At 46.5% G+C, this 27,429-nt stretch overlaps 2 protein-coding genes and 1 long non-coding RNA gene across 4 annotated transcripts in view; 2 read left to right on the top strand and 1 right to left on the bottom strand.

Annotated features, from left to right (window-relative positions):
• The window catches only part of CCDC57 (coiled-coil domain containing 57), a 29,863-nt gene extending 21,559 nt beyond the window's left edge, over window positions 1-8,304 (top strand). Inside the window, exons 15-16 of one of the 2 annotated variants that reach the window (XM_015295348.4) lie at window positions 5,958-6,062; window positions 7,381-8,304. In XM_015295348.4, the coding sequence (XP_015150834.3) occupies window positions 5,958-6,062; window positions 7,381-7,574 (299 nt within the window). In that variant the 3' untranslated portion in view covers window positions 7,575-8,304. Of the gene's footprint in view, window positions 1-5,957; window positions 6,200-7,380 lie in introns of those variants that run through there. The other variant, XM_040649691.1, reaches the window with a different exon arrangement.
• Window positions 937-7,456, bottom strand: LOC107054748. Its single transcript, XR_001469335.4, has 2 exons — window positions 7,161-7,456; window positions 937-3,147 (listed from the first exon to the last, which is right to left on the bottom strand). It is a non-coding gene; the product is annotated as an uncharacterized LOC107054748 (long non-coding RNA).
• A 1,518-nt stretch (window positions 8,305-9,822) lies between the features above and the next one.
• The window catches only part of FASN (fatty acid synthase), a 36,114-nt gene continuing 18,507 nt past the window's right edge, over window positions 9,823-27,429 (top strand). The window contains exons 1-19 of the mRNA NM_205155.4: window positions 9,823-9,952; window positions 14,970-15,116; window positions 15,872-16,024; window positions 17,294-17,467; window positions 18,278-18,478; window positions 18,891-19,013; window positions 19,597-19,712; window positions 19,918-20,052; window positions 20,709-21,168; window positions 21,512-21,699; window positions 22,350-22,539; window positions 23,397-23,491; window positions 23,890-24,024; window positions 24,315-24,518; window positions 25,185-25,300; window positions 25,747-25,922; window positions 26,540-26,731; window positions 27,003-27,083; window positions 27,167-27,352. Of these exons, the coding sequence (NP_990486.3) occupies window positions 14,990-15,116; window positions 15,872-16,024; window positions 17,294-17,467; window positions 18,278-18,478; window positions 18,891-19,013; window positions 19,597-19,712; window positions 19,918-20,052; window positions 20,709-21,168; window positions 21,512-21,699; window positions 22,350-22,539; window positions 23,397-23,491; window positions 23,890-24,024; window positions 24,315-24,518; window positions 25,185-25,300; window positions 25,747-25,922; window positions 26,540-26,731; window positions 27,003-27,083; window positions 27,167-27,352 (3,052 nt within the window). The 5' untranslated portion in view covers window positions 9,823-9,952; window positions 14,970-14,989. The remainder of the gene's footprint in view (window positions 9,953-14,969; window positions 15,117-15,871; window positions 16,025-17,293; window positions 17,468-18,277; window positions 18,479-18,890; window positions 19,014-19,596; window positions 19,713-19,917; window positions 20,053-20,708; window positions 21,169-21,511; window positions 21,700-22,349; window positions 22,540-23,396; window positions 23,492-23,889; window positions 24,025-24,314; window positions 24,519-25,184; window positions 25,301-25,746; window positions 25,923-26,539; window positions 26,732-27,002; window positions 27,084-27,166; window positions 27,353-27,429) is intronic.

Here is a 27,429-nt window from a genome sequence, read left to right on the forward strand (position 1 = left end):
GGCTAGGGGAAATTATTTGTTCCCTCTACTTGTGAGGCCACAGGTGGAGCAGTGTGTCCTGTTTGGACTTTTTGGTCCAGAAGGGATTGGCCAACTGTAGTTGAGCTCAACAGAGAGACTCTGAGATGGCTAGGGCACTGGAGAACGTGATGCACTAGAATGGAATGAGAGAGCTGGGTTGTTCTGTCTGGGAAAGAGTCAATGGAAGGTCTAAGAGAGCTGCTTTTACATAAAAAATATGTAATACCTAACAGGGCTTTCAAAATGAAAAATGGATTATAAGCACAGTTGTTAACAACAGCAGTGCACCACAGTGCCAAACTCGTGTGCATTGACAGAACTGTTGGACTAGAATGATGCAGTGCTGAGAGTCACTGTTCATGTGCTGTTCTGTGGGGCTGGGACTGAAAGAGGAAGAGTATTTCAGGTCAGGTCTCTATTGACAGGATAAGCAAAAGGATGTCTTTGAAACATTGATAAGTGCCATGCAGTTTCATGCTGTTTTGTGTGTGATGCAACACAACTGGCAGCCTTACAAGGACATCAGTTTCTTAATGTCTAGAAATTTCCAGCCACCATTGCAAAACCTACTGTAGATTTTTGAGGATCTACAGAACAGTGAAAGGGAAAGGTGATAGTGCCAAAGCAAAACGAGTGTAACAGCAGTAAGGGGTAACACTTTCTGGAGAACAACCTTAATTTGATCTCTGCATCCAGATTTACCCCAAGAAGGTTTAAGAGCAGAGCTTATTCATTGCATGCAGGCCCTGAAACACTGCATTGGAAGAACTGAACTTCAATAAAATAAAAACAAAAAATATATGTTCTGCTTAGCTTTCTCCATTAGGAAATTATCCACATGGTATCCTTAGTTCTACTGGTTGGAATTCTACATTTTAGAAAACAAACAAAACAAAAGAACAAACAGTGCTGAGCTTTCTTGTTTCAGGCCATTCACTTTATTATATCCATCAAACACGTGGTCACAGTGAATAGAACCGGTACTGAAATAGAGCAGCTTGGTAGGTGTCTTTCAGATATAAGTGATGCACACACAGACTTGAAAGCTGAGTAACAGGAGATGATTTGGAACAAAGGCAAGCGTGTCTGCTTGCTTATTCAAACATCTGTTTTACAAGTTCAGTGCTGTACAAATCTGTCATGGCAGTAACGATGTTTTATGGGCATTCCTTGTGAAGCAGCAAAAGATGTAGTGTGATAATTATTTTATTTTTTCATGTACATGCCAGCAGGTTGGCATATCAAATAAGCCCCACAGTTTGCTATACTTGCAGCATGTGACACAATTCAGTGAGTGTGTATTTTGGGGTGCTGGTGACACACGTGTTAATGCTGAGTGGACTGTTACGTACTTTGTTCATTTCACCATCAAATTCCGAGCTTGTGGAAACTTCCAAGGAAGTCACAGACCAAAAAATATGCTCAGTTTCTCTCTCCTTATTCCACCTGCTAATTTTTAGTTTGTCCTGTAGGAATGAGATGGTTTAAATATTTGTTTTGTGTGTTAATTCTGAAGCTAAGTAGAAATAAAGGGGTTAGAAGGAGCATAGGCTCCTATGATTCTATGATTCAGGTTTTTTCTTGATTCTCCATTGTTGAAAAGATCTTGCAACAGAAATTGATGGATACAATTCACAGTGGTATCAAAAGCATCACTGTTGTATATAGACTGCACTAGTAAGACTGTACTTAACTATTTCTTTCCCTTTCATATGTCCTGTCTCTGAGAGCACCCGAGAGACTTTGGTAGGTCATCCATAACAAATGAGTCTTGAAGGCTAATGACAGTCCACAGAATCACAGAATTGCATGGGCTGGAAGGGACCTTAAAGATATGCAGTTCCAACCCACTGCTGTGGGTAGGGCTGCCTCCCCCCCCACCCTAGATTGGGCTGCCCAGGGCTTGGGCTTGAACGGCTCCAGGGACGGAGCATCCAAAGCTTCCCTGGGCAGCCTGTGCCAGTGCCTCACCACCCTCTGAGTAAGAAATTTCCTCTTAATATCATCTAATCTACATCTCCTCTCTTTTAGGTTAAAACTGTTCCCCCTCATCCTACCACTATCTGCCCATGTAAAAAGTTTGTTCTCTCCTGCTTATAAGCTCCCTTTAAGTATTGGAAAGCCATTATGAGGTTTCCTTGGAGCCTTCTCTCCTCTAGACTGCACAAGCCCAGCTGCCTCAGCCTTTCTTCATAGGAGAGATATTCCAGCCCTTCAATCATCTTTATGGTTTTCCTCTGGACCCAGTCCAACAGCTCCGCACCTTTCCTGTATTGGGGCCCCTCAGGATGCAGTACTCCACATGGGACCTCTTGAGGGCAGAGTAACCCGGGACAATCCCCTCCCTCTCCCTGCTGCCACCCCTCTGTATACTTCCAATTTAGAATTAAGAATATGTTGTAGGACCATTTGAAAGGCCAGAAATTAAGGTAGATAACATCAGTTACTCTTCTTGTGTCTACTGATGCCATCACAGAAGGCCATCACATTGGTGAGGTGCAGTCTGCCCTTGGTGAAGCTGTGCTGGCTATCTTGGATCACCTCACTGTCACACGTAACATCCAGGAGGACCTGTTCCATGGTCTTCCCAGGCACAGATGAGATGCTCACTAGCCTGTAGTTTCCTGGATCTTCTTTTGTCTCTTTCTCAGAAAAAAAGAGTGATGTTTCCCTTTTTCCAGTCACCGTGGACTTCACCCAACAGTCATCCTCTAAAGAAAGTTACTTGTCAAAAGAGCTGTATGCCCGCCTCTCAAAATCATGGCACACATATACAGTAGTGTGATTAGCTCCGGTACAAGCTGCAAGTTTTACAAAGGCAAGTGTTGCCAAGTAGAGTTTGACCATAAGACCACATAGAATAGCCACTAGCATGAGAGGTGCTTCATGTAACCATGTGAATTGCTCCTGATCAGCTGTGTCTCCTCAGGTCAGCCAAGGGAACATAAAGCAATGCGTGCCCCCATTTGCTTCATACAGTTTTGGAGTAGGTGAAACTTGGCATTTTCCATGCTGAAGTAGGACTCCAATTTTAGTGGATGGTCCCTCTGTACTTTTGAGAACCCTCACCTCCACAGCCATTCCCAACAGAGGTCCTGGGGTAATTAGTTGTGTTTATATTGTAGCCTAACAAGGAAAGAGAATAAGATGTTTTAAAGCAAAGTCACTTTTCTGGTTTACTACCTGAACTTGGAGTTTCTTTTAACCACTGTTCTCATTGTTACTGTCACTTGCAAAGCTCTGTGCTCTGAAATTCTACACTTTATGGATCAAAAGTTATCTTAAGTGTTTCCACACTAGACAGAATTTCAACAGCTTTGACATCACTGACAGTTCTAAGAGCAATCCATGTGGGTAAAAAGCTGGCCGGGGAAAGCATCTAGTAAAATATTAACAAACAGAACGAGCGCTCTGGCTCTGGCTCTTGCTTCATTCTAGCTCTAAGAAGAGCTAAAGAAAGGCTCCCCATTTCTCCTCTGTTGCATAAAACTTTTCATCTTTGAAGTGCTCCACAAATATTAACTAATCCCCTGGTTACGTTTTCTTTGCTTCAACATCCTTCTGCTCAATGGGAACTTGTTTGAGTTGGTGTTCTTTCCAAAGCACGGTCAGACATGAGCAAATAGCTAGGGACTCTTTTCTTAAAGAACATTTTCCATTTGGGGAAATGCCTGCATCTTTCCAGATCTGAACAACAGCAACATAAAGAAAAATTAGGGAATGTTGATCTGACTGTAAGCACAAAGCAAGTAGAAGATACGTTCAGCATTTCAACAACACATTTTTAGGTCTGTTTTCAAAGCAGCTTGGGCTCCTAACTGTGCTCTCACTAGCTCTTGTCAGCAAGGACACTTCTGAAAGTGATTTATAGGCTTGAAGTTAGGCGTGCCTTTTCCTTATCTGAATGTTTATTTGCTTGTGGAAATCAAGATAGTGCATTTACATTTCTTGCCACTGTGCACATCCCTGCTGATTTTATTGAAGGTCCTTTGGACATGTGAGCAATGCCAAGCAGAACCAGAACCAGATGAAGGTCTTTATTCAGAGTTTGCTTAGGACGTTTCACTTCAAATAGCATTTCTAATCCTGGGGCACTGGTTGTCTTTCTCTGCTCTGTAGAACCAACCTTGCCAGTTGAAGTTTAATTTGTTTCAATTTCTGTATTAACACAGATTTTTGTCTGCCCAGAACTTTTCAATAGCCACGTGAAACGCTTTTGTTCCATGCTGTTGTTCCAAATACCTAAGCACTCTTTAATAATTACAACTGTAACATCCTTAGTGCCAAGAGACAAGCACAGAGAAGACCTCAGAGGAAGGGATGCATGCGATGCATTGGTGTTGGTTGTTTTGCCTTTGGATCTATAGGAGTAGGGCCTCCCACAGGTTGCCTGAAAGCCATGCCCTGGTTTGAATTCAAAAGGCCCTTCAAAACTGAGAGGACCTTTCAAAACCAGACCACCGGTAAGCAGTGCTGGTGTGGTGATGCTGATGGATACCCACTGCTGTTTCTTTAGACCACAAATGATATTCTCATTCTGCTATGGCTCCTGTTCAAGAAAAATAATCTCTGAAGCTGTATCCATTTCTTTCCAAACGGTGCCTCCTGCTGTGCTCCAAAGCATGGATATTGTTGTGAAATTCTGCTTTATTGTCTGATAGACGATTCAAGTCCTTTTTCCAGGCAGGACAATGCACCCAAAGCTCTTCCATGGGCTCAAGCATCAGTTCTCACTTCTCAATGCCTCCTGCTCTGTGGGTAACCACGAGGTGGCAAGCTGAACGTTTCATAACGATGGCACAAGAACCCACTGCGCTTTTGCCACCTGTAATAACAAATGGCAGCAGGCCAACCCAGCACAGATGTTGCACACCCATAAGCGAACAACTGCTTCAATCTGAGCCTGAACACAAGAATGATTTCGGTGTCATGTTTTGACACTGGCTGCAGCATCGTGTTTAGCCCCAGTAGATTAATTCATTCCAAACATCAAAGAATATGTTTTCTTTTTGTCCACGTCCAAATTTGTTTGGACTTTCCATCCTGTTCTGATGACTATGAGAGTTTCCCTTCTGCTAATAACCTCTGTATGATGAATTTCATACCTTTCTCATGCTGTACCTGGGTCTGGAAGCCATCAATCTTAAACGTTTCCAACTTGCACAGAGGGCTGCAGTGTGTATTATTCTGCCAGCTGCCGTCTGCTTTGGTTCTCTATAAATCCAAAGTTAAAATCTCAATGCACTGAAAAATAAGGATTAAGTGATTGGAGCCAAGCACCTGTAAACATTACTTACAGCTTACAGTGAATGTTGTGATTGACCAATTCCACTTATCTGACGTAGTAAAAGCTGTGATAAGGCTGTAGTTCATTTCATTGGAGGTAGATAGTGGTTTTCAGAGAATTATGTGAGAGACTGCAGGATGGGCTTCCATCAGAGCTAAGATCAGTCACTGCTTCCCAACCAAAGGACTGCATTTTCAGTCCCCTCTAGCACACAGGAAAAAAAAAAGGTTTCCACTGCAAATACCTTCCTGTGCAAAAGAAAAGGAAAACAAACAAAGCCCACATGATAATAGCAGCAAGGCAGCTTTGCCAAGCCCACAGAGCTGCCTTTGAGCCCTTTGGATCGGGCTTCTCCTAACACATTTTACTACAGCTCTCATGGCTCCTGGTGGTTTCTTGAAAGAGATCAAACGATTGCAGCCAACTCCTTCATCACCATTTCACAATACAGGAGTAGGTAGGGCTAACTTCGCCTGGTGTTATTCAATGTGTAGGTATTGTGTTTTCTGTCACAGGGGAGAGAAAACGTATAAAACTTGATGCTTAAAAACAGCTGAACAGGTAGGTGGTGCTTGAGTTGCACCTTGAGTGAATGCAAACACCAGCACAAAGTGCTTTTATCAATTTGTTTGTTTATATATTTGAGCAGTGGAGTTTGAAATCCTGCATTCAACTGAGCAACCTGGAGAACATCAGGAACACAGCAACGCCACGGGTCGGCCCGAAATGCCCACAGCACATCTGGCAGTCCGAGGTACCAAGCTGGAGGTTCAGCAGAAGCTAAAATCCAGGAATTCCCCTTGTATACAGCCCATAAAACGAAAGATCTCTCCTACCGTGGCAAAAATCCGCAACTACAACATTAAAGACTGATTCATTTGTTGGCTGCAAGTCCTGTGTCTGCTATTCGGTTGCATGAAAATACGTAAATGTGATCTGAATATTGCTTCAGTGTTCATTTCTGTATGTCAGGTTGGGGTGTTTGAGGTCAGAGGAGAAAACAAATAATTTGTCCCATGCTGTCAGCCAACACAAAGGGTTAATCTGCATACGTGGTGAGATTATAGTCTTCACTGTTAATACAGGTTTATTTTAATTATATACGTTCAATATTGCTTGCATCATGGATTTGGAAATGCCCACTTAATACATATGTAAATCCTTGTGCCTTTAGGCAGGGCTTCCAGGTCTTTAGGAAATATTTGTTGAGAAACCGTAGATGCGATTTAAGCTCAGAAGTGGGATGCACCAACCTACTTGTTTTCTTACAATTAGCAATGCAACCGTTAATCCCGCGCAGCTATCTTAGCACTTGAAAGAATGGGGGTTGAAAAGATCACACCTTCCCCTGTATTGCTTCTCATCTCCTGCCGTCCTTCCACTTGTTCAGAGAGCGTGAGAGAGCGTAAAACGGGACTGCTCTCCTCAAACTGAACTCATATTTTTGTTAAGCAAGAGATTTCGTAAAGTTGAGAGCAGTGAAAAACGTTCCTCAGCAACTCTTAGAACCTTGCAGAAGCGTTGTGAGAAATAAGTCTTACAACAGATGAAACCAAAGGAAACCTGAGTGGGTTGTGATGTAATGGGATGGGAGATCTGTGCGGTTAGGAACATTCCAGGATGCTTAAAATGTAATCAGTGTATTCTTCTCATATTCTCAGCAATGCCGAGCTCCTCTGGGGTATTCCAGTGTTGAACTATGAGTAAAGGAAGTAGAGATTGGAAGGGAAAGGGGGGAGGGGAAGGGGAAGGGGAAACAAGAAAGGGGAAGGGGAAAGGAGAAAAGGGAAGGGGAAGAGGAAGGGAAGGGAAAAAAAACCTTTTGAATGGATAAGTACTGCAGCAGACTGACCAGAGAGGTTACGGAGTGTCTCTCCATGGAGATACCTGAAGTCCAACTGCCCGTCGTGCTGGGCAATGCACTGCAGGCAGCCGTGCACCAGGAGGGGCTGCGAGGGGTGGTCTCAGTGTCACTTAAACGAGTCACACTTCTCAGGGACAGCTGAAAATGTGAAATCTGAGCAGGATTACCAAAGAGAGAGCATTTATTTGTTTGTTTGTTTTCCTTTTAGCACTTCTTTCCCAGTACTGTTCGCAAACAGCCGTGCCCTCTCACACGTGCAGCACAGCAGTAACCGACCTGAGAGCAACCCGAACCATTACTTTTTTGTCCTTCCTGCTGAACACACTCTGCTTTCGTACCCACGTGCTGCGACATCACAACCGTAACCCTAACCCTGCAGTTCACGTCACCGAGGTGTTATGAGGCGCTATGAGAGCTGAGGAACCTCATGAGCTTTTTCCTAAACCACCGAATTGCACGAAAACCCCATCACTGCACTCCACATCTGACGCCGTTCACAAGCTGGAACAACACGATGCATTCCCCTCAACCAGGCCCTGAATGAGCTCTTTCTGTAGCTCAAAGCAGAGCAGTTTCTAACAAGGACAAGAATTTTGGCCCAGATCACAGCACAGTTGCAGCTCTCTCTGGTTGTTCCTAAAGCACCGTGTGTAAATCCCAAAGGTTTTAACAGCTGCAGGTTACACTTTATGATTTCTTTCCCCCCCCCCCATGTCATGTTTTTTGTGCATGGAGCTGCACAGTGCAATGGATGCTGTGCGTCTGCAGCTGGCACTGACAGCAACGTGTTGTTAGAAAGGGAGCAGTTTGTTCCACCACCTTTGCAGGAGAGGATCTGAGACTGGAAGTCATGGCTTTCATTCCCTCCGTGGCGCAGAGGGAATAAGCTCATGCACCGCATGCTTCAGAAGCGCTGCTGTCGTTTTCCCTGTGGGATTTCTTTGTGTTTGTTTGTTTGGGGGTGTTTGGTTTTGTTTCTTCTTCCCCTGTGTGTCACCTGGCATGCCTGGTCCTGCACAGCTCTTCCCAGGAAGGCGAATTTAATCTACCTGGTTCCCTGAGAAACAGGTTTCCTTGAAGCATCCGTTGATACCTCTTGATGGAAACAAGCTGATTTCTTGGGGAAAAGAGAGTTGAGTTATTGTATGTTTGTTTTGGGGTAACTGCAAGAACATCATATGCAAGTGTAGGCCCCAGAAATGCTCCCAGGGATGGAACGGCCCTATGAGGACAGGCTGAGGGCTGGGACTGTGCAGCCTGGAGAAGGGAGGGCTATGGGGAGAGCTGAGAGCGGCCTTCAGTCCCTAAAGGGGCTGTAAGACGGGGACAGGAGGTTTAGATTGGATATAAGGAAGGATTTACACTGTGGGCAGTGAGGCAGTGGCACAGGTTGCCCAGAGAGGCGGTGGTGCCCCATCCCTGCAGACAGCCGAGGTCAGGGGATGGGCTGTGAGCACTGCTGGAGCTGTGGGTGTCCCTGCTCAGTGCAGGGCTGGCACCAGACGGCCTTTGGGGTCCCTTCCAACTCCAACCATCCCGTGATTCTCAGTATGCTGAACATTAACAACAAGCGGTAACAACGATAAGTAACACGGCGATAACACTGGGATCCCATGGGGAGGTTGAGCTGTGCACTAAACGGAGGGGGCGAATTCTCACAGCTTTCTATTATGACCAAAATATTAACAAATAGTTCATTGATCTAAAAAACAGATGGCAAAGAAGGGTGGCGAAGTGGCACCGCGGCTACTACCGGCTTGTGCAAAGAAAGGAGATCCTATAAGCAATGATTCCAGCCGACCACAGAGGAAGGCAGAACTCGCCTCACAGCTCACCCCGCCCGGCCCCCCGCACTGAGCAGGGCCGCTCCACAGCAGGTGGGCGCCTTCGGCATCCCGCTTCTGCCGACCGAAAGGCAGACATCCGAGCCGCGGTCCCTGGAGGCCCCACCGCCGTGTGAGCACGGATCGGGGCGGCGGGCCCAGCACGGGGCAGCGCATCCCCGGCCGGCGTGCCCGCTGACCTGTGGTAACCTCGGCGCCGCGCTCCGCCGGGGTGAACGACCGCCGGAAAGCGGCCCAGCGCCGCTCGCTCCGCCGCCGGCGGCCTCGGCCGTCCCCTCCGCAGTCACCACATCGCCTTATCGCCTAGCAACACCCCCACGGGCTCCGCCATTGGCACGGCCGCGCCCCCGCCCACTCTTCCCCGCCCCCGCGTTGGGTGCCGGCCCGGCACTGCGCGTCCCTTTCCCTTTGTGCGCCTCGGCTCGGCCCGGTGCGGCAGCGCCTCCCCCCGCCCCCCTCAGTGCGAGCGGAGGGGCGCGGAGGCGGCGGCGGAGCGCTCGGGAGCGGCGGAGCGCGGCCAGGGGGCGGGGCGGGGCTCGGCTCGCTGCCCTCCGGTGTCCGCCCCGGTGTGCCCGGGAACCCCCCCCAGTCGTCCTCCTCCTCGCCCTCCTCCTTCTCCTCCTCCGTCCCCTCCCCCTCCCGCGGAACGGCTCCGGCGGGCAGGGGCTGGCATCACCCCGGGGCCGGCTCAGGGCGGCACTGCCCCGGCTCTCATTGGACTGCGGCGAGGAGTAAACCGTCAGCCCATGTGGCGTGGCCGCCGGAGGTGGTGGCTGCTTAAATAGCGGTGGGAGCTAGAGGGAGACAGTGAGGAGAGCGCGGAGCATCGGCCGTCCGCAGCCCGGCACCGGCGGCCTCCGCAGCGCCCGAATCCCCGCGGAGAGCGCGCCCCGCCCCGCCCGGATCCTCCCGGCACGAACCGTCCGCGCTACGCAGGTACCGGCCGGACCGCCGCGGCCTCCGCTCCTTCCTCAGCGCCCCGCGGCCGCGCCGGGCCGGCTCCGTGCGGTCCCTCCCCCGGAGAACGAGAAGGTTCCGCGCAGCCGCCTCGTGGCGCCCGGCTCCCCGAACCCGGCGCGGCCTTCTCTCCCGCGGCACAACGCGGCGGCGCCGAGGCCGCTCCCCGGCGGCGGGGCGGTGCGATGCGGTGCGGTTGGGGGGCCGAGCCGCGCATTGTGCTGCCGGCGCACGGCCATCTTGGCGGAGGGCCGGGCCGGGCCGGGCCGCGGGCGGTGAGCGCCGCTCGCTTTCCTGCCGAGCGCTGGAGCTGCGCGGGGGGCGATGCGGAGGGGCGGGCGGTGCTGAGCGGGGCCCGGAGCGGCTTCGGCCCGCCGTGAGGTGCGGAGTAGCGGCGGGGAAGGCTGAGAGCGGAGAGTTCGGTGCGTGCAGCTCTCGGGAAGGCTCGGATCGGTGCAGCATCCCCCGCACACACCCTTTTTTTTAATCTATAACCCATTGATTTATTTTTTTTATTTTTTTTTTTATTTTTTACCCCTCTCTGCTTTGGATGCTGTGGTTCCGGCCGGGTCGTGATTGCTGCCTTCTGCCGTCCTCGCTCAGGTTTCATTTCCCTCCCCTGGCATTGGGGGAGCAGCCCCTGCCCTCTTCCAGCTCCAGAGCGCGGGTTTTACCAGGCTTACAGCTTTATTGTAGCGCTTACACCGAAAGGAGCTGCGTTGCACCCATTTATATGAATAATTCGGAGCCTTTACAAACGAAAGGGAGGAAAAAAAATGTGGATCCATTGGAACAAAAGGCGACCTTCGTGAGCTGTGCGCTCCTTAAAGCAAATTGGGAATAATGGCACGCGTTGAAAGGCCGCGTTTAGTGAGCGTGGAGGACAAAGGCTCTGCAGGGAGAGCGGTTACAAAGAGGGGTTTCCAAAACCGATGGTGGCAAAGCGGTGTTGGGGACTGTTGGTGTAACGCCGATCTGATGGCTGGGAAATCAACAGGGCTGCTTCGGTTCCGTGAGTGTAACCTCACCTGCCTTTCTCGCCTGGCAGTCCCGCGCCTGGCTGTGCTTCCAGACAAGAAGTGCTGTTTTGAATACAAAAATGCACCACCGCTTTTCCATCCGTCTCGTGGCCGATGGTGCAGATCCTGCCTGCAAGCAGGAAGGGACGCTGAAAAGGTCTTTGTGGAGTTGAAGCTGTGATGCACAGATTGACATCAGCCCGATGAGATGAAAAGCATTCCCTGTTTGCTTCTGATCTGTGGAGTTTTATTTTGGGAGACGGGCCTCACAGCTCCCCGCAGGGAGATGCTCCTGTGAAGTGGTAGTTTGAATCCTACCTTTTATGAATGATAATTGGAGATGTGAGGAAAGCTGGGCTAGGATGCAGGCAGATTTATGAGCTTAGGAAGCAAACCTTCGGTCACTGTCTGTGCTGAAGGAGCAGCTGGGAGATGCCAGCAGGTCGGGGCTGCCCGGGGTTGGCGGCACAGAAGTGGTGCTGAGGATTCTGTTCCACCACAGTGACAGCAAAGCAGGATCTGGGAGCTCTTTTGTTGTCTCTGTGCTTTCTTCCTCCCTTCCAACGGCCCTTACTGAACGTAGGTAGGGCAGGATAAGAAAACTGTTCTCTTAGGAGATGGGTGAGTTGGGTACAAGTGTGAAATTGAGCTGTCCTCTCCTCTTTCCTCTCCTCCAATCTCAGCTATGGAGCTGCTGAGGTGGTGGTAACAACGATTAACACTTTTCTTCTTGGTTTAGAGTACTGGAACAAACCCACCGTGTCAGGCAGCCAACGTGGGAGGCAGATAACCAGAGCACGAGTGTAAAATGATGAAAGCTGTTACTAGTCAATAACACCAGAAGGGATGGTTAGTTATTACTGGTCTCAAATGGAATGAGTCAGCAATGCAATATCGTTGCAAGAAAAGATATTGTGTAAATCCAGTGAGGTGATGGTTAAACCTAAACGAGGTTACTGCTGCTACGTTCGAGGCTTTGGTGTTTTGTCTATGGAAACCACAGGGCAAACAGGAGAAAATGGGTGCTGGATGCCTGGTTGGGTCCAACAAAACACAGCCTTAAGGATCTGGAGCATCCCATTTATCACTCCATCTTCCTTGCTCTCCTTCCCTGACCCACTGCTGTTTGCCTTGCTTCTCAAACGGAATGGGAACGATGCCTTATGTATATTTCCTGATATCAAATCACCTCTAAAGCAGGTATAGAAAGAACTTTCTTTCCCGCTGCTGTCAGCAGCTTCAAACACTGAGTACTGAGTGCCATCTAAAGGGGACCTACAGAGAAGGGTGAGCGTGGGGTACATGGAAGCACTGGAATGTACCATCTGGGGCAGTGTCAGACATCAACATAGCACACCTGTTCATGAGGGAAGTCCAAGGACATCACGGGTAGCTGTAACATCTGCTTGAATCGCTGTTTAATCAAGGATTGCTTCATTCACGATTCCTTCACTTCCCACTGGTTTTCTGCAGTAAACCACCTGGACTGCGTGCCAGCAGCTCCACAACCTGTGTGTTATCCCACCGGGCACCTGGAGCTCTTTGTCCAGTTCTCCGTGTGCATAAACCCTTACGTTGTGGCTCTTATTGCCCACTTACCCAGCTGAAATTAACTTCCTGGCCTTTATTCTGCATTTTTGATTACCACAGCATCTTATTTCTCGCTGCCTCTGACACAGTTTTGCTCAACTGTGCTCATACCGCGCTGCGAAAAGGGCTTTGACAGTGGGTTCCACTGCTTCACTGTGTCAGAGCAGTGCCGTGTCGGGGTTGGCCGTGCGTGGATGGAGCACTGCTGGTGCTCTGGAGGAAGGGACAGTCTCAGATGGGACGTTTCAGTCTTCTGATACGCAGCATTTCTCCCCTTAGAGATCATTACCTCGGAAGGTGAGGTGTAGAACCGAGCTGTTATTGCTGTGTGTGGCTCTTGTATCATGCCTGGCCTGTGTGCTCCGTGCCCAGATCCATTATTTCTCTGCAGAACTGCTGGGTGTGTAGCAGAGCTGTGGGCTTCTGTTTAGTCTTCCAGGCCTTGTGCTGACCCCAGCAGTAGCACTGACCCGGTAGAGCTTTGTGAGGGGAGAGAGCGGAGCGGGCTGGGCCTGGTACCACAGGCTTTGCTTTTGGGGTGTATTTCCCCATTAAGGCCATTAAGCACTTGGCCCTTGCTGTTACCCTTCTTGAGTGAATGCTCAGCGTGGAATGGAAATGGTGTTGTCTGCAGTATTTAACGCAAGGCTGAGAAATCCCAGATGTCCTTCGGAGAGCACTTTGGGTTCTGCTCCCAGGAGGAGTGGGCTGGGTGAGGTAACAGCTCTTCTGCCTCAGAGCATTGCATAATTCCACAGTTACTCCACAGATCTGAATGGAGATAAGCACTGAAGGAAAGAGGAGTATGAGGGATCCAGCAAAGGATGGTGTGTGTGCTGTACTGCCACAAAAGCTGGGCGAAGCAGAGGGCTGTGGGGTCACCAGGCAGGTGTGATGCTGTGAGCCACGCCAGGCCTATTTCTTGCTCAGAGAACCCAGCAGTTTCTGTGGAAAAACATTCCCCAGTGAAACTTCTTGGGTTAGAAAAACAGCTCTCCATCCAAGCATTTGTCTCAGAGTACCCAGTGATGCTGTCCTACAGAGGAGGAGGTACCAACATGGCCCTATGGGGCATGGTCTGCACCAGAAATCCAACGTCAGGTCTTCCATCTCAAAGCATCTCCTTCAAAACTATTAAAGCAGACTTCCAGCACTCCGTTTTCATTGTGGTTTTTTTTTTTTATTTCTTAAGAATCCCACACGCCAACTCTGCAGGATATTTTCCTCTACTTTGCAGAAGGACTTGAGGAAGTGTTGTGAATGCTTACTATGTCTTTTGTTCATGCAACCACGTGTGTACATAGAGGAGGAAAATAGATATGCATCTCACTTGTCTACGTAGGGTCTACTAGCTATAATGTGAGCTTAACTGGAACATCAGGTTAACTCGCCTCCTTTATGCTTAGTTAATGCATTTTTAATGTAATGCAGAATAAGCCTTGTTCATTGACTGTGCTATGAGCTCCCAGTTGGTTCTGTGATCTGGATGGGGCTCTGAGCACTGATGGAGCTGGGGGTGTCCCTGCTCACTGCAGGGAGGTTGGACCAGGTGGCCTTCAGGGGTCCCTTCCAACTCCAACCACTCCATGGATGGCTGGTTGTGCTGTGTGGCATGGTGCTCTCTTGTGTTGTACAGCACGGGCTTTCAGAATGCATATTCCTTGGGACTATCAGTAAGGTATTTCCCCATCCAGAATCCAGGTCCTTTGTGCCACCACTTCTTTTAGAGCTGCCCTCTCTGTCCCAGGCACTTGGTTCCTCCTTCCCAGTCTCCTAAGTACAGCAGCAAAGAGTTCAGTGCTCTATGAAATGTTTTGCATATAAAACTTCTCATGTCAGGTATTCAAAACAGTGCTAAGCTGCACTGGAATCTGTGTGTGGTTTTTTTTTTCCATCTGATTTTTTTTTTTTTTTTTTCTGTTTCCTCCACCAGGCTTTTTGATTATTGATTCTTAAGTTAGTATTTCACTTTGGAATGATCGTAGAACTTGTTTTGCTGCTTGCAAGGTTTGCCTTGTAATTATGTATTTTACTATATGTATTTCATAATTTCCCCACCCACCTCTGCTCCAGCATGTTAATCTTTCTTCTCTGCTGACTTTACCAAAGGCAGAGCTGCTCTTTAGAGGTAGACCTATTCCTGTAGGAGCTGCTGGTTCTCAGGGCCCAGCACTCCTTCAGTTCTCTCATCCCCACAGTCTCCACAAATCCTGCAGGCCATTTGATTACTTGGGATATCTTTTTGTTCTAGAGGCTCCCCGGGCTGCTTCTGTGTGGGTGTTTCCTCCCACCGGTCCACTTGTTTGTCACAACACGTTAGGAAGGCAGGAAAGCTATTCTTCTTCTGTGTGAAGTCCTACGAGTCTTACTGCTTTCTTGGATCTCAGTAACAGGGAGAAGTTCAGAGATGGAAGACGTGGTGATCGCAGGCATAGCAGGAAAGCTGCCGGAGTCTGAGAACTTACAAGAGTTTTGGGAGAACCTGCTCAATGGGGTTGATATGGTCACAGAGGACGATCGGAGGTGGAAGCCAGGTGAGTGCTTATTGTCTTTCCCTTCAGAGCTCAGAGCTTTTCGGAGGAATTATCCTGTGCAAGGAAAAGATTAATCAGGCGCAAAACCCTGCCGGAGCATTTTAATTCACTTCAGACACATGGCCAAGGAGTCCAGGAACAAAATACTTCCATAGAAGCCTTAAATACGCATTTTATAGTCATATCCCACAGTCATGGCTAGTAAATAATATGTAGTTTGCTTCTAGGGAAAAGCATGCTTCTGGCACAGCAGCTGCGCAGTGTGATTCCTGGACCTGCTACTGGCAACAGTGGCAATGGGGCTTCTTTGCTCTTTTTGTGGGTTCAGAAGTAGCTGGGGGACTCCATGTCTGTGCCTTGTGGCTTTTTAGAATGTTCTTTTCTGTCTGATTATCCTCCTGAAATCAAGCCAGGGATATGCAGAAGTGAAAAGTAGCTGTTGTTTTTATTCTAACTGGAACCACCGAGTCAGTGTGTGCACTTGGCACACCTTATCCAAGTTCAAATGCTTACTGTCAGGTAGGTGCCTTTTGCTGCCATATCCAGAACAGTCTTTAAAAATCACCATTGTTTTTGTTAATGCAGCGTTTTAATTTCCAGATGAGATTAAGAGAGATGGGTGGATAGGTTTTATGCAGCGAGTAACGTTTCATGTGTAGTTGAGATCAGCTGTGGTCATCCCATGCTCTGTCTCAGCTGGTAGCTGCCTCTAAACTGATGCAATCTGTGATGTGGTGTCAAACTTTTCTTCTCAGGGATTTATGGACTGCCCAAAAGAAATGGAAAGCTCAAGGACATAAAAAAATTCGATGCCTCCTTCTTTGGGGTCCACCCCAAACAAGCTCATACAATGGATCCTCAGCTTCGCTTGTTGTTGGAAGTTTCTTATGAAGCTATTTTGGATGGAGGTAAGCAGATGGGTGACTGAAGAGGGAGAAATGTGCTGTATTGCTTGTAGGCAGCAGACATGCACCTGTGTGATGAGATCACTAACGAGAGAAAGCCCTCACAGCAGAGAGGAGGCCAAAGAACTGGTTACAAGGGTTAGAACAAAAGCCATTTTCTCCAGAGCTTGAATTAGGAAATCTGCGCTGACTGCCAGAAAACCTCCACTGGTCTCATACAGTGGAACCATTACTACAGAAACATTTAAACAGCCAACAGCACGAGAGTTTTTTGTGTGTTGATGTCCCTACGCTCCGGCTCTACTGTAATATTCTGTGACAGGTCCCTTTGTTAAAGGCACAAGGGGTAACTGTGGAGCAGAGGAAAGATGACTCCATGAGAATTTTTATCCATGGTTTGCAGAAGGTTTGCTGGGCATTGTGCTTCCAGGAGCAGGAACCTCCTTTCTCTCACTGCCAGAGCCTTAAGCTTTTTAGTTACGTGCCCACAGAGCCAAGAAGATAATTCTTTGTGTTAATTAGTTTCATGTCTGAACATAAGAAGACATGGAAAAAGTTGTAACCGGCTCACCGTTAATGACAAATTAACGCTTCCTGCTCTACTGCTGAGCCTCAGTCCCAGGGCTTGAATAATCTGCTTGTCTCCAGGATCCTGCAGCACAAAGAAGAAACAGCAGAGATTGGTGCAGGTTGAGTTTTCCATGCAGTTGTTAGAGCACAGTTATTTCTTGTTCCAACTTGTTGGCTTTTGTGCCCGAGAATTTCTCTTTTCTTTCTTATACTCCACATCTGGGCTTTACTTGTGTACAGAGATAGGTGTTGTGTGCTCAAGACATTCCATGCGCTGCAGCTTTCTCACTTTTCTTCATGCTAGAAGTTTGGTTTTTAGCTTATCTGATCAACACTTACTCATAGTTGTACACTTCTACATAAGACTCTTGCCATGCCCGTCTAAGTTGAAAAGCTATCTATCTGATACCTGTATATATGTGTGTATATGCACATACAGGGCTCAGTATGTTTTGGCCAATAGCAAAGTTCTGGTGGACTGTTGTAATAAACAGATTGAACAAACAGGAGCTCTGTAGAAGGTCTATTACTGAAGTAGGTAAAAAGGTACCTGTATGCAAGAGAAGGATGCTGCACGCCTACCTGAAAGGGATAGTATAAAGCTGTGTTTCATTACTTTGTGCCACCTGTACCTGATACCTCCCCAATTTTCCTCTCATTACGAGTTTGTCAGCTGTAATCTACTTGCCAATATCCCTGCAGGCATTAATCCAACTGCCCTCCGTGGCACAGACACGGGTGTATGGGTTGGTGCAAGTGGCTCAGAAGCTGCTGAAGCCCTTAGCCAAGATCCAGAAGAGCTTTTGGGATACAGTATGACTGGCTGCCAGCGTGCTATGCTTGCCAACAGGATTTCTTACTTCTATGATTTTACAGGTAAGTGCCCCCAGACCTGTCAATACTTGCTGATCAGCAACTGCAGTTTCAGCATGGTTGTACAGCTGCTCCTCTGGGGGAGTGGCAGGGATGTGGTGACACAGACTCCTTTAGGATGAAAAGCCAGCCTGCAACTGCTGTAAAGTGGCATGTGAGGAGTGAAAACTGTGATGTAACTGTGTTGAGAATCATTATCAGGCTTTGTACTTCAGCTGCTGAAGATGGCTGTAGCTGAGATCCATCTGAAAGATATCAGGAGATCTTTTATCTGCCTTTAGGCTGCTGGTTGGTATTGAACTGTAGAAGTCAGCAAGCTCGGAGGCAAACTGACTGGTGAGAAAAATGGGGGAGGCACCAGCCTGAAATTGACTAATGGTATAGATGTGGCTTGAATTGTGTGTGGATTTGAAGACAGAGGGATGGGAGTCACTCTGGAGAGGAGGCAAGGATAGCATGAGGAAGCAGGAGTGACTTTTCACTGCTGTGAATAGGGAAGGGGTGTTATTTGCCTACATGACTTTTTATTTGATGGAGATGGAGAAGAAAGTTTGAAAGGTACCCCTAAAGCCAAAGTGTGGGCTTTTCTTTTTTTAATTCCATACAAATCTGTTATTAAGTGGCAAGCAGGAGAAGTGGTCAATCTTGTCCCCTGGTGTATAAAGATTACCTGTAATCTTCTGATTACTTAATACTTTTTTTAATGCGTTTGTCTTGCAATCCTATCCTGTAGTCTTTGGAGATTAATTCTAGAAAACTAACGGTTAAAAAAAAAAAAAACACATTTTTTTTCCCCCCTTTTTGTTTCCTAAGGACCAAGCTTAACTATCGACACAGCCTGCTCCTCCAGTCTCATGGCTTTAGAAAATGCTTATAAAGCAATTCGTCACGGACAGTGCAGTGCAGCCCTGGTAGGAGGGGTCAACATTCTGCTGAAGCCCAACACTTCTGTGCAGTTCATGAAGCTGGGCATGCTTAGTCCTGATGGTGCCTGCAAGGCTTTCGATGTTTCAGGTAAGGCATTACCATGAAGAATTACCTTGTAGTCAGAGATGAACTTATTGCTGAGTCTGTGATGTAACACTGTAGTAACAGTGCAGATAACTCGTCCAGTTGTTGTCCTTGGGTGCTCTGCTTGGAACATGAATGGACTTTATCTGTGTTGCACGCTCCCTTAAGCCTATACAATTACCTGTGGGAAAGAAATTGTATGATTTATTTCTGTGCCGGGGGGAGTGAGTTTCCATCCAGAGATGGAGACCTTCTTTCATCACTTGTGATGAGAGGTGGACGCTAATCTAGGACATAATTTTTTAAGCATGGGTATTTATTGTACTTGAAGCAGTGGGTCAGAAGTGAAGTGACCTTAGTGTGTGGTGGTTTTACTGCTGAACAGTTTCATGACATGTTCTGTCTCTGTTCTCAGGAAATGGGTATTGTCGCTCTGAAGCTGTTGTTGTTGTGCTCTTGACCAAGAAATCCATGGCTAAACGCGTCTATGCCACTATAGTCAATGCTGGGAGTAACACTGATGGCTTTAAGGAGCAAGGTGAGTCTTTGTCTCTGAAAACTGAGATACCTACAGAACTGTTGAGTCTGCAGTCTTTGTCGTCAAAGAAGGGATACTGTGGGTTTTCTCTTCATTAGATGTGTGAGGTTTTTCATTTGTTGTTTGGTTTGTGTTTGTTTGTTTTCAACTTTGATAATACAAAAAGTTCAGGACCCTATTTTGTAAAGGAATGAAAGTGGTGAGTAAGAGGAGAGTCCTGTTGCTGGCATAGCCTTCCTCAGGCTGTAGAAATATAAATACTATGACTGGAAGGCTCTTTTTCTGCCACTGCCCTGTTTCTCTCGCTCTTGGAGATGCCAAGTCTCACACGTTTTGCTCGCCATAAACATAGCATATTCTGTTAAGTGGTATCTTCCTGTGGTACTCTAAGGCACTGGTTTAGTTCAGTTTCTGGGTCTTTGGCTCTTCTTCCTAAGAGCCCAAGAGGCTAACTGTTTGTTGCACAGCCTTGAAAAAATATCTTTTTCTTCTGGACCTGATAGGCCCAACCTATTGAATGGTGCTAAATCAGAACAGGAAGCTTCTGGTGGGGGAGAGGAATTGATGACAGTTCTGGTCCTAGGTGTGACATTCCCATCTGGAGAGATGCAGCAGCAGCTGGTTGGTTCTCTGTACAGAGAATGTGGTATCAAGCCTGGAGATGTGGAGTATGTTGAAGCTCATGGGACAGGCACCAAGGTCAGCATGGGCTTTTTGGTTTTTGGGGTCTTTCTTCCCTTGCGTCTCTTCCCACACTTTCCCATAAGGTGGTTCTTTGTTCTTTCAAAATGAAGATGAAGGAATTGCATTTCTTTCTTCTACTTCTGGATTGCACACAGACCTTAGATTTTTCTTTTCTGGTGTGTTCTGAAAGTATTAATCGTTCTGATTATTTTCTTGCTAGGTTGGAGATCCGCAAGAAGTAAATGGCATTGTAAATGTCTTCTGCCAGTGTGAGAGAGAGCCTCTGTTAATTGGATCAACCAAGTCAAACATGGGTCATCCAGAGCCTGCCTCTGGGCTTGCTGCATTAGCCAAGGTAACACATGGCTTGTGAGGGAAAACACAGAGGGCTAAGGGACTTAGGGGAGAGGTTGCAATAATCAAAGGTAAAAGTTTGGGGTTTCCGGTGCCAGAAGAGTAGTTAATTCCTTGGGCTGTTTGTCTCCTCTGTCTCTCATGTTGGTGAGGAGCCAAGTGAGTTCTTTGGGATGAGGCTACCAGCTTGAATAACTGATTGTCAGCAACCAACCTACTAACTGCTGCTGAAAGCAGACAGTCATCTCTCAACCATGGCTGCCAAACTGCTTAGCAGAGGGCTAGCTGCTGTCCCTGCTGGATTGATAGCTTTTTATTGACAGCAGTGTTATCTGAAAGAGGAGAAAGAAGATATGGTATTTTTAGCAGCCAGGCAAGACTTTAGAGCAAGACCGCATAGCTTTCCAGTTAGGAAGGATCTGGAAGCTGAGCTTAAAACCATTAACCACTGACTCTCTGCACAGCCTTAAAACTTGCCTAGATGAAGTAGGTACTACCACTTTGACTTTGGTGTCAGTCTGTGAAGGGTCTCTGTACAAACATAAGTGGAGATGCTTTGTTGTATGCTACGCAGTCATTGACAGAAAAACACTGACATCGAAAGAACGTTTGTTGTGAGAAAATGTGGAGCACAGAGTATTCTGTTCTGTCTTTCAGGTCATTCTTTCTCTGGAACATGGACTGTGGGCTCCAAATCTTCATTTCAATGATCCAAATCCAGATATTCCTGCTTTACACGATGGCTCCTTGAAGGTGGTTTGCAAACCAACACCGGTGAAAGGTGGCCTTGTCAGCATCAATTCTTTTGGCTTTGGAGGCTCTAATGCTCATGTTATTCTGAGGCCAAATGAGAAGAAATGTCAGCCTCAAGAGACTTGTAACTTGCCAAGACTGGTTCAAGTTTGTGGCAGAACACAGGAAGCTGTGGAAATACTAATTGAAGAAAGCAGGAAACATGGAGGATGCAGTCCATTTTTAAGCCTGCTCAGTGATATCTCTGCAGTTCCTGTATCTTCCATGCCCTACAGGGGCTACACACTAGTTGGCACTGAGAGTGACATAACAGAGATTCAGCAAGTTCAAGCATCTGGTAGACCACTCTGGTACATCTGCTCAGGTGGGGCCACAGTTTCTGCATTCTTCTGTAGTATTGAAGCTTGTGCAGTTGGGTCTTGTGCACTAATCTTGTTTTCTGCTCTTCAGCATAAGGAACTGTCATGCAGTCTTGTGATATGCGTAGGAGAATTGTTTTTCCTGTGTTTTAGCTAATGCTTCCAACTTGTCTGTCTTCTGATGACAGCAAAGTCCAGGAGAATGGAAAAGCATTGCCCGACTTAGAGGGTTTTAGAAATGTGCAATACTTTATTCTTAGGATTCTTTCGCTGCCAAAGCAAGTGTGAGGTCTGCCCCATCTTATGGAGTGTTCCCAAAGCACATTTTCTTCATGCTTTATCCTGCAGGCATGGGAACACAGTGGAAAGGTATGGGCCTGAGCCTTATGAAATTGGATCTGTTTCGCCAGTCTATATTGCGCTCAGATGAGGCTTTGAAGAGCACAGGACTGAAGGTCTCAGACCTGCTTCTGAATGCAGATGAGAACACTTTTGATGACACTGTCCATGCTTTTGTTGGACTAGCTGCTATACAGGTAAGACTGAAACGAGTGGTGGAAGGAGGGGGTCATGTCTGATTAGTAGTGCTTTGTACCTCATAATGGAAGTTTGTGCTGGGCACTCAGCAAATGGTGGATGCTTGCTTGAGATCTCAAGGAGAGTGAGTTGCACCCTTGACAGTTTTGGGAGCTGCTGCTTGCTAGATGCTTGCAGGAACGTTGATGTGAACAGATCTGTGTGTGTGATATGGGGTAGTTTCTCTAAGAGACTAAAGAATGTCTAAATGTCTCTGTAAATGCCTGTGCCAAGGAGCAAGGTTCTATAGAATGCCTTCTAAAATTTGCTCTAAGAATGAGCTAAATGATGTTCAGTGAAGTCTCTTTAATTCTGAATGAGTGTCAAAGTGGGATTCATTGTCTCAGAGTAAACCAGGGACAGAGCTTTTAAAGTGAACTGAAAAGCTGGGCTTGGCTCTTGCTTTGCATGAACATGCTCTTGGCAGCCTCCTGTTGTTTGAAATAGCTTCCTAGTGGAAAGGCCCAAACAATGAATCTTGAGATGCTTTGAAATTGAGGCTGGAGCTGCTGTTGGGGGGAGGGGAAAGCAATGAGGCCAGGAAGAAAGTCTGTCCAAAGTCTGTATCCTTACACCTGCTTGGAATCACTGATTCTGCCTTTCCCTGCAGATTGCCCAAATTGATGTGCTAAAGGCTGCGGGTCTGCAACCTGATGGGATTTTGGGCCACTCAGTGGGAGAACTAGCTTGTGGCTATGCAGATAATTCCTTAAGTCATGAAGAAGCTGTTCTTGCTGCTTATTGGAGGGGCCGATGTGTGAAAGAGGCCAAATTGCCCCCGGGAGGGATGGCTGCTGTTGGTAGGTATACCCTTAGCAATTGCTTATACCTCCTAATGCTTAGGAAGAAGCTTTCTCCTGGTCAAGCTGTACTCAGTGTTTCTGTAAATCTTACTGGTTGTTCAACTACTCAGATGTCTTGAGCTTTGATCCCATCAGTTTGTCCTCTGTGGCTTTATGATGACCCAAATGTTTAAAAATAAGATGGCTATTGGTACCATAAAAATAGAGAACAGAAATGCTGCAGTAGTCAATTAAAAACAGTAGAGCACTTCAGATGAAAGCTGTTGCAGGTCTAATGCGGTGAATTTGTCTTATGTTGCTTGTTGGAATCCTTGGTTTCTTATTTTAACTGATGCCATAAAGGACTACATATCTAACTCAGCTTTATTTTGTTTAATATTAAATACATTACATTTTGTTACAGATCTTGGAGTGCTGCATGCACATAATTTTCATAATCAGACTTTGAATTCAAGCTCCTGCTGTGACTTGTTCCTTTGTGACATATGGCCAGATCCTGCATATGTTAAGCTGGCTTAAGCCAGTTTAGAGCTGTTTGGCCATAACTACTTCCAACTTACTCAGCACTTGTGAGTGCATCCCATCAGGGCCTGTGGATCTGTGTGAGTTTGCCTGGGTGGTCTCTAGCTGGATTCTCCTCAACCAAAGGATGGCCCAAAGATTCTCCTTCTCTTCTTGTGCTCAATATCCCAGTGATAAAAAAGAGTGTTAAAGCCATGAGAATAATATATTTTGCTTTTGCAGTCACTTTTGGGTAGAAAGAGGATGTCTGAGTTAAGTGCAGTTAAGACTGCCTCCTCTCATGAGGCTCACTGCTTGAAATCCTTGTTTTGACCCAAACTCTTCTTCTGTAGGTCTGACATGGGAGGAATGTAAGCAGCGCTGTCCTCCAAACGTGGTACCAGCATGTCACAACTCTGAGGATACTGTCACTGTTTCGGGGCCTCTGGTAAGCAAGGAACTGATACAGTGCATACCACATCTATGAGTGGAACCTTGGAAGTTGTAGTTTGGAGGAAACATGGAGCTGAGTTGAGGTTCAGCTGCCTGGAAAGAGAAGCAGGGTTAAAGTGGTGGGAGGGGACATGATGCTTGAACACTCCAAATTTCTCTGAAGGGAAGTGATGTTATTGCTTCAGTGAGCTAGTAATTATGGATTGCTGAATATTCATATAGCCATGGGCATATAGTGAGTGATGAATGATGATGCTGAGGACAATAACCTCATTACAGATACAACTGCCCTTAAGTGGCAGGTGTTAAAGTGCATGTAGGGAGTACAGCCATTCAAACGCATACCAAAAATGTTGTGAGCTGTTGTTTTTTGTTATCTTATATTCTTCTTAGGATTCTGTGTCTGAGTTTGTAACCAAACTGAAGAAAGATGGGGTGTTTGCAAAGGAGGTGCGCAGCGCCGGAGTTGCATTTCATTCCTATTACATGGCATCCATTGCACCAGCACTGCTCAGTGCACTGAAAAAGGTAATATTGCTGAATCAAAGCGTGCTTACGCTGGGGTACCTGCATTTCAGGGTTGGTTGTGTTGAGTTAAGTGGGTTCCTTTTCTCAAGAGGTTGAGGAAAATTCTCACAGAGCATCTATGAGACCTAAGATCTGAAGTCTTGTCACCTTGAGCTGAAGGATGTCTTCAACAATCAAGCTAAGAAAAAGTCCTACGAGAGGGGAACAAGGGCTGCTCACTCTTGCCTGTCTTACTGTTGACCTGTGACCTGTAACTCTTCCTCCTGTCTCTCTTCCTTGTCTGTCTGCAGGTCATTCCACACCCTAAGCCTCGTTCAGCACGGTGGATCAGTACATCTATCCCTGAATCTCAGTGGCAGAGTGATCTTGCTAGGAATTCCTCTGCAGAGTATCATGTGAACAACCTAGTGAATCCTGTGCTGTTCCATGAAGGCCTGAAGCATATTCCAGAGAATGCTGTTGTAGTGGAGATTGCTCCACATGCTCTCTTACAGGTATTGTATTTGATTATGTCAGTGTAGTACTGTATCAATACTACTGCAAGGAAGGAGATGGGAGGTATAAGAATTGGAGAATGCTGTTTTGGTTTGGTTTTGTGGTTGGTTGTTTTTCCAGTTCTGAGAGTATTCTTCCTGCAGTACCTGAAGTCTTCCCCAGTTTCAGAGGTTTTTGTTTAACAATAAATAAATGGATCCCAACACACTCTCACCTTCCCATCCACACACTCAATTTATAGCCATCTTTCATTGTTGTGCATTTCAGATAGGTGGTAGTTACTCTCCAAACTGTGCAGTAAGGAAAATGCATGATTGTTTGGACTGAATTGAGTGCCTGCATAAAGCAGGGCAGAGGGGAAAAATTCAAGACTAACAGGCCGCCTGTGTGGAATCAAAGTGGCAATTTGTTTGGGAAAGAGAGACTTGTATGTAATATTCATGACATTCTGCTAAATTACTTCCTTGCAAGACATGGAGTTTCTTGGGTGGCTGGAAGGGTATTGTGCTGTGCTGGTTCTTCCCTGTTAACATGTGCATATTCTAGCACCTGTCTCAGAACTGCAGAAGTAGTGTGAGAAAGCAGTTTCTCTTTAGTGGAGGAGGGGGCAAATCAGGAACAAAGTAGTAATGCCTTCTGCTGGTGTCTGCTGAACTCTTGACCAGGCTATCTTGAGGAGAACTTTGAAGCCAACTTGCACTATTCTACCTCTGATGAAGAAGGACCACAAAAATAACTTGGAGTTCTTCCTAACGCAGACTGGAAAGATTCATTTAACTGGGTAAGGAGGCTGAGGGAGCAGGGGTGAGTAGGGTATCAGAGAATTCAGGCCTACTTTTTAGCATGCGTGTCCTCACAAGTATTGAAATACTCCTTCAACAAACTTGTTGAAAAAACAGGTTTCACACCTATGCTTTATGTATTTTATATGCTCACTTAAGAAACATTGCCTTGGGTTAGAGACTGTTTGGGCTGGGTGGGTACTTTCCAAAGAGAAGTCCCATTCCAGAGGCCTGGAAACCCAGAACCGGCTCTTAGAAATAAACTTTGCATCTCATAGACAGTTAGAATTACAAATCTGGCTGCAGTAAATGTTTGTGGAACTCCTGGAGATGTCTCAGATGGGGAACCCAAGAATGAGTGCTGTCTGACCTTTAAGTAACGTGATCAGACTTTAAATACTTTTCTTTTTCCTTCCAACTGTCTTAATGCTTTTTGTCTTTGTAGGATAAATGTTCTTGGAAATAACTTGTTCCCACCTGTGGAATACCCTGTCCCTGTGGGAACACCTCTCATTTCTCCATATATCAAATGGGACCACAGCCAAGACTGGGATGTTCCAAAAGCTGAAGACTTCCCCTCAGGTTCCAAAGGCTCTGCGTCTGCTTCAGTCTACAACATCGGTATGTTTGTCTGTAGTAGCTGTTCTTGTTTTTCCTGCTTTCATTCTGATGGGGAAAAAAAAAAGATAGTGGCCTCAAGTTGCACCAGAAGAGGTTCATGATTGGGTATTAGGAAAAAAATTATTCCTGGAAAGAGTGGTAATATATTGGAGCAGGCTGCCCAGGGAGGAGGTGGTGAAGTCACTGTCCCTGGAGGAGTTCAAGAAATGTGGAAATGTGGCACTTAAGGATATCAATCAGTGGCCATGGTGGTGGGTTAACAGTTTTGATGGTCTTTGAGATTTTTTTCCAACCTTAATGATTCAGTAACTTTTATAAAGCTCAGAGAAGGACACTTGAAGGGGTGCTCAGCATCCTTGAAGCCATATTCTGAAGCTTAACGTATTTTTATTCATTTAATTTCGAAAAGACTGGATCTACTTCTGAAATGGAATAAATGAATAGGAACAGAGAAGGAAATTGTCCTGTTTTGGACTGATGGTAGTTTTAAGAGCTTAATGTTTTCAAGCAGGATTGTTTGGGAAACCACTAGAATCTCTTACAGAAGTTGAGGGTGAAAGATCTCCTTGCTTGCAAGATCTTGTTTGATTTTTACACTGCTGTTTTTTCTTTCACAGATGTGAGTCCTGACTCTCCTGACCATTACTTGGTTGGCCATTGCATTGATGGCAGAGTCCTGTACCCAGCAACTGGGTACTTAGTGCTGGCGTGGCGAACTCTGGCACGATCTCTTGGCATGGTCATGGAACAAACAGCTGTTATGTTTGAAGAAGTTACAATCCATCAGGCAACTATCCTTCCCAAAAAGGGTAAGTAAGAGGTGCTGACACAACTGCAAAACTGTAATGAAAGGAATGGAAGGAAGTGCAAAAATACAAAAAGAAAGTGAAGAGGAACATGGGGGAAGGAATAAAAGGAAGAGTGCAACATGACTGTATGAATTCACTTCTTTGTTTAGTCAAGTAGCACATTGTATGGCCATCTCTATTCCTTGTTGTGTGGAATGAGTCTGGAAATGGTGCTGGAGGATGAAGGAAATGAATGACCTCACAGTACCATCTTCCTCAATGTTTCTTGCAGGATCAACACAGCTGGAAGTACGAATCATGCCTGCTTCTCACAGCTTTGAAGTGTCAGGGAATGGGAATTTGGCTGTGAGTGGTAAGTGAAAGAAGTGTGTGTTCGTGCCCTCAAATCCATTATGTATGGACACTGATTCTTATTCTTGCCACTGTGCCCATCAGGGAAGATCTCCCTCCTAGAAAACGATGCTCTGAAGAACTTTCATAACCAGCTGGCTGACTTTCAGAGTCAAGCAAACGTGACTGCGAAGTCTGGCCTCTTGATGGAAGATGTTTACCAAGAGCTGCATCTTCGTGGATATAACTATGGACCAACTTTTCAGGGTGTTCTGGAATGCAACAGTGAAGGTGAAAATACTTTCTGTCGAAGAAAGATCGAACACGATTACTGCGTAGTGAGGAATATTTGGTTTTTTTTTTTATTC

This window comes from Gallus gallus, chromosome 18 (genome assembly GCF_016699485.2).
Source record: "Gallus gallus isolate bGalGal1 chromosome 18, bGalGal1.mat.broiler.GRCg7b, whole genome shotgun sequence".
NCBI classification, from domain to species: Eukaryota; Metazoa; Chordata; class Aves; order Galliformes; family Phasianidae; genus Gallus; species Gallus gallus.